Below are 6475 nucleotides of genomic sequence, written 5' to 3' on the forward strand. Positions count from 1 at the left end.
CTAAAGCTAGGCATGGTTCATGGTTAAACACTATTTTATAAACAGCTCCTAACTTTAAATACCATTTATAGAATATCACTTAGCATGTTTTTTTAGTTAATGTTGATTTTTCAGAGCTATTTGTAGAATTCAGTCCATAATGGCATAGTATGCTACTTACGATGGGGTAGATTCTATATATAGCACCTGAAAAATCTGAACAGAAAAAAAAATATGCCCATGTGTATTCTCTAAAGTATGCCTACATTTTATAGAATAGGCTTAAAGTTCTGCACAATACATAGAATACACTGAGCAGCTCGCCACACAACCAAATTTAGTCACAGCCATTTAGGCCATGTTTTACTTGGTATAAATCCTGATGCCTTAATTAGGCACAGAGTGGGTGTATTCTATAATAATACGCATAGATTTTAGAAATGCCCACGCCACGCCCATGGCCATGCCCCTTTTCAACAATGCAACTTAGAATTTAGATGCACCACATTATAGAATACACTTAGCGAGTTGTGCATGTAAATCTCAGTGCCAATTAGTGCTGATAATTGCTTGTTAAAATCCAATTAACAGCACTGATTAGCTAGTTAACCAATTAACTTGTGCATTGTCACAGAATACGCTTCAGTTTTCATGCAGAATTTAAGGCACCATATATAGAATCTGGGGGAATATCAATACAATATACATTAAAACATCTTAATAGGCAACGTAAGTGTAAGCGGAGGTGGACAATTAGCACAGATACATGTATTACCTTCTATTTAGGTGGCCATTAGTATTCCTGCTTGCCATTAAGTACCATATGCTAACTGATACTAATAGTTTGCATCCATTCCCCACCCAGAGTGCAGTATATATTTAGCACATGAATTAATATGTGCTGTCATGCAAGCTCAGAAAAGATTACCTCAATTGTGCACTAACAGCAGTGTGAACTGCTCATCCCATTTTAGCAAACATGTTCCTAAATCTTTTTAGTGCAAAAGCAAGAGAAAATCACATTTTTGATAACCTAAATGATGGCCATTTTTACTTTTGGTTTACAGAAACATTTTTTCTGCTGCAGAAAGACGGATGTGGTGTTAACTGGCTGAGACAGGCAACATCACACTTTATTTTTCTCAAATAGACTTCAGACGTCAAGTCTGCTTAAGAAAAGGGGAACTTCCGCTGTTGTGGTAACGTCGTTTCATCAACAAGCTTTTTCACATGAGACCCAGTGTCTGCTTGTTTATAAAAGGTGGCAGTACAGCTAGAGGGGCTGGTATTTGTTCTTCGTGGAGATACGGATTAAGTGCAGAAATCAGCATCAAGTCACAGCACAATGCCTGGGATCTTCTTCCATCATACTAGCCCTACTAACCTAAATGAGACAGATTGCAAATCTGAAGAGGACATGACTGAAAAAAAGAAATCAAAGTCTTTGTAAGTACACTTTATGTGTTCAAATATATAACATGCAAAGCCTATTGAACAAAATAGATATATTTTGAGAATCAATCTATATCTAGCAGTACAGCATGTGATATTGCATGCACATGGCAGTATACTGATTCTACTGAAAAGAAAAGTAGCAATTGTTTAATACAAAGTTTTATACATTGGATATATTAAGAGTTAAATATTGTGTTATTACATTTGTCTGCTTTTTTCCTTTTTTTCCCAGTGGAATAGACTTGAAAACCTATTTGAAATCTATGTTGCCTCATTTGGAGTCCAGTACCAAATCTGCTTCCAAACACAATAAGTGAGTATCAAATTCTCTTCAGTTTAATACTTAATATGTACAGTACATTGATGTGATGCATCTTCTGACAGTAATAATGAAACAACTGCATGTTTCTAAAATAGTCCCTTGATCATTTTGGATCCCAGTACTAAAGCAAATTAATTTAAAAATATTACCTCTCTACATAATAAGGTTAAGTAATAATAATAATAAGGTTAAGTAATTGAATATCAATTACATTTATGAACTATGACTTTTTTGTAGATATTTGATATGTTGCTATCTCAATTAAATCTATTGCACTTGCTTTTCTCATTCTTGGAAGTTTCCTTAGATTACTTACATATTTTTAAGAAAGGTGCTAAATAAGCAATGGAAGTTAGTGGATTTAACTAATGAGCGAGATTAACAGAATTGCTTAAATTAAAACATTGTTCCCCCTTCTTTTTTAGACTCTCTCCAGAGGAGGTGGCAGAGTGGTCCCTTTCCTTGGATAAGCTGCTTGCTGGTCAAAGTAAGTATGCCCACCATCTAATTATCTTCAGTTTTTGAAGTTTAATATTACAGTTTCTTGTCTATTAAAGAAAACTCATCCAGATACAGTATATAAGTCCATATATCACTGTGCAAAGTCCTATCTACAAATTGCTGTCTTTTGACTGGATAATAAGCACACAGTCTTTCAGAGTGCATATGCTTTTATAAAGGCTAAAAAGAGCCATTCCTAGCAGAGAGGGAATAAGCGAGTGTATATTGGGCATTCAATTATATGTACTCTATTTTACCTCTACTTGGTCATTTGCACTAATAGCAGTTGCAAAATATGGACACCCTCATGCACATTATTATTATTATTATTATTTATTGCATTTGAATCCCACATTATCCCACCTCTTTGCAGGCTCAATGTGGCTTACAATACATCATGGATAATGGAAATGAGAAGAGAATAGATTTTAGGTGTTACATGTACATCATGCTATCTAATTTTTAATAGGAAATTAGCATGCTATTCAGTTTTTGAAAATTAGCATAAAACGCATGTGCTAGAAGTAAGTGGGCTTTTGAGACATACCCGTTATCATTTATTTAGCCAATACTGCATAGTGCTGAAAAACAATTTACCTAATTTTAGGGGGAAACGTATCAGTGCAGGCTACCATTAATACTATTAACCACAGTTAGTAATAACTAGGTCTCATTGCATAAAATGGGATCTGTGCTACAATATAAGTACATAAGTACATAAGCATCGCCATGCCGGGACAGACCAAGGGTCCATCGAGCCCAGCACCCTGTCTCTGACAGCGGCCATGAGTTAGTGGAAAAATAACACATCTTAACAGTAGCCCACATTGATAACCACACAAACGCCTATGTTTACTAAGGTGCACTGTGGGCGCGTTAGCGTTTTTAACATGCATGAATGGTTTACATGTGTTAAACGCTAATGTGCCCATAGAAATGTATAGGCGCGTGAGCATTTAACGTGCCTTAAATTTAAAGGTGTGTTAGAAATGCTAATGCACCTTAGTAAACATACCCCAAAAAAGGTTAGTTTATTGAACTGGAAATAAATCTCCCTTCTGACTCGGATGTTTAATTTAATGGGGTTCCAGATTTATCTATAGCAACAGAATATGGAATGTTGCAAAAGTATTACAAAAACAAAAGAGGGTCTTTTACTAAAGATAAGCTCAAGTTATCTGCAGCAGGGTCCATAGGAATAAAATTGGACCTGCTGCAGATAACTTGAGCTAACCTTATACTTAACAGATAGGTGCAGTTTAGCTTTTATTATTTAAGAATGATGCAACTGATAGCTATATCACATCAGTAAGGTAGTTACCCTTAATGCATTCTTAATATATAATTATTGTCCCTTGTCTCATTAAATAGTCTAATGGTAACTTTCTACCTCCAGGGTTACTTACTGTATTTGATTTTTTTCATAGCTGGTCAAGCCGCCTTCAGTGAGTTTCTGAAATCAGAGTTCAGCGAGGAAAACATTGAGTTCTGGTTGGCCTGTGAGGACTACAAGAAAACAAAATCATCTGATAAACTGCAGGGCAAAGCAGAAATGATTTATCAGCAATTTGTTCACCCTGACGCTGCCAAGCAGGTACATTCAAAATGTGCTAAAAGTATATACATGAAAGATTATAAGGACTGATGAAACTCTGGATGCAGACATACATATGGAGAAAATCGTGCATGTCCTATTACTGATCAAAAAGCCCATATGTTGATCAGTATTTTTCTAATTAAAGATCTCTTAGACTCCACCTTGGGTTTTTGGATTGCATTACTTATAACTGCTTGCTTCATTGCTCAAATGAGGAACAAAGTTTCTCAAAAAGTCTTTCCTAACAAGCCATGGAGCCTTCCTTGCTTATCAGGGTTGGTGCAAATGTATGAGGACTCTTAAGCAATCCTCCGAGTTTGCTTCCCCTTTATCTTAAAAAAAAAATTCTATACCAGTTATACCAGTAACAAATACTTGTTCAAAGTGGTTTACATAAAAATACATCCATAATCAAAGCAACATACAATAAAAATACAATAAAACAACATTCCACATATACATAATAACCATATTTATGACTGTAGGTTTCTCTCCTCCCTGAGATTAAATTCATTACCACTACTCCTTTAAAAAAAAAAGTACACATTGATGATTATTATGGGCCCTGTTTACAAAGGCGCACTATCATTTTTAGCGCAAGTTAAAAATTAGCATGCACTATCCATGTAGACGCCCATAGGAATATTATGGGTCATCTACACAGTTAGTGCATGCTAATTTTAGCACACTCTAAAAACACTAGGGCTCCTTCGTAAACAGAGCCCTGGGTTTGGTGGCTGTCAGGACCTATCATTTTGCTTTGATTATAGTTGATCTTTGCTTCCCCCACCCCAAAATAAAGCTTCTGATCTAGGTGATTGCGTAGTCTGTCTGATGGTTCAGCTGGCCCTGTTGCTTACTAAAGTGGTCTTTTACAAAAGCGCACTGGCGTTTTTAGCACATGCTAAAAATTAGTATGCGCTAAATACTAAGACACCTATAGGAATATAATAGGCATCTTAGTGTTTAGCACATGTTAAATTTTTAATACACGCTAAAATCGCTAGCATGCTTTCGTAAAAGACCCCTAAGGTTGTAATAACTTCATTTGAACAGACATATATTATTTTACCTAGATTGTAAGCTCTTTGAGCAGGGACTGTCTCTATGCCAAGTGTTCAGTGCTGCGTGCGTCTGGTAGCGCTATACAAATGCTATTAGTAGTAGTAGTAGTTTCACTGTTTTTTGTCTTGGTTAGATAACAATATCATATTTAATAAATATTTTTTCTTTTTTCAGATTAATATCGATTTTAATACAAGGAAGACTATCACTACCCAAGTTCTGCAACCAACGCTGACAAGTTTTGATGAGGCCCAGAAAACTGTGTATCTGCTTATGGAGAGAGACTCGTATCCACGATTCTTAAAATCAGAAGCTTACTTGAACCTTTTAAACAAAAACCAGGCAAGTGGTCACAAAGGATGAGCACATACCCCATACGCAGGAGGATACAGGCTTCCACAAAAAGAGAGCACAACAGCTTCATCTTTCAGTGCAACTGAGAGAAGATGGAGTGTAGATGAGCTGCAGATCGGCTACTGAAGAGATTCTGCCAAGGAAAGACACAGTAGGACGAAGGAGGACTGAAGCAAAAAACAAAAGAAAAGGAAGAGACATAAAAAATGTTTTATGTCTGAGGCTGTAATCTGACTTCTCAGTTCCCACATGGTTTGGTACAGAAATGGGATGTCTTTAAATTGACATTGAAGGACACTGAGAAATGATACACATGGGAAAAACTTCAAGCATAAAATCATATTATATGATAGAAGCAGAAAAAAGAAAAGATCATGGAAATTGTTTCAATTGAATCAGATATTTGAGGAGGTAAACTAGATCTAAACTTGGAGAGAGGTCCATGAAACTTGATTATTAATTTATAAAATCATATCTTCTTTTTTTAGAATTACTTTCAGATATTTTGTATGTAAAAATTTAAAATAAGATAAAATAAGCTTATGTGAATTTTTGTTCATATTATATAATATTATGCTATATTTATTTAACACTTAATTCTTAATTTAAAATACTGGCTTTCTCTTACCTAGGGGGTCTTTTACTAAGCCGCAGTAGTGTTTTTAGCTCAAGGTAGAAATCAGCTGGCGGTAAACACTGAGATGCCTATAGGAATATAATGGGTGTCTCGGTGTTTACCACCAGCGGATTTCTACAGTGAGGTAAAAACTCTACCGGTGCTTAGTAAAAGACCCCCATAATGTCCTTTTAAGTATAAAAGTGAATGATGGTGACTATTTAAGTGGTACAAAGATTTTCCTTTTTACTATATAGATATTGGTTAGATATTATTTCATTCTGATTGTTTTAATATATTTATTATGTTTTATGTTATTTAGGTTTTTTGACCTCCACTTTGAGCATCTGTTAAAAAAAACATACAATAAAAGTATACTTTATTGAGTAAAAATATGTATTCGCTTGCTTATTTGACATGTGCTCTTTCATCTTTAAAGCCTACAACTAGAATATATGATAAGTCAAACAGCTGGGGAAAGCTGAATCTTAAAAATGAATACAGATCATTTTTTTATTTGTCAATATTTGCAGTACAAATGTAACTCATCTGAACCATTTTAAAATTTCCCTTATTGGGAGTCCAT

At 35.0% G+C, this 6475-nt stretch overlaps 1 protein-coding gene across 1 annotated transcript; it reads left to right on the forward strand.

Moving 5' to 3' along the window:
* The first annotated feature begins 1239 nt into the window (after positions 1–1239).
* On the forward strand, positions 1240–6198 carry LOC115472880 (regulator of G-protein signaling 1-like). The gene is made up of 5 exons (XM_030207366.1): positions 1240–1425; positions 1667–1747; positions 2182–2243; positions 3685–3851; positions 5094–6198. The coding sequence occupies exons 1-5, from the start codon at positions 1325–1327 to the stop codon at positions 5280–5282; spliced, it is 600 nt and encodes a 199-aa protein (XP_030063226.1). The 5' UTR covers positions 1240–1324; the 3' UTR covers positions 5283–6198.
* The last annotated feature ends 277 nt before the right edge of the window (positions 6199–6475 follow it).

Source organism: Microcaecilia unicolor, chromosome 6 (assembly GCF_901765095.1).
Source record: "Microcaecilia unicolor chromosome 6, aMicUni1.1, whole genome shotgun sequence".
NCBI classification, from domain to species: domain Eukaryota; kingdom Metazoa; phylum Chordata; class Amphibia; order Gymnophiona; family Siphonopidae; genus Microcaecilia; species Microcaecilia unicolor.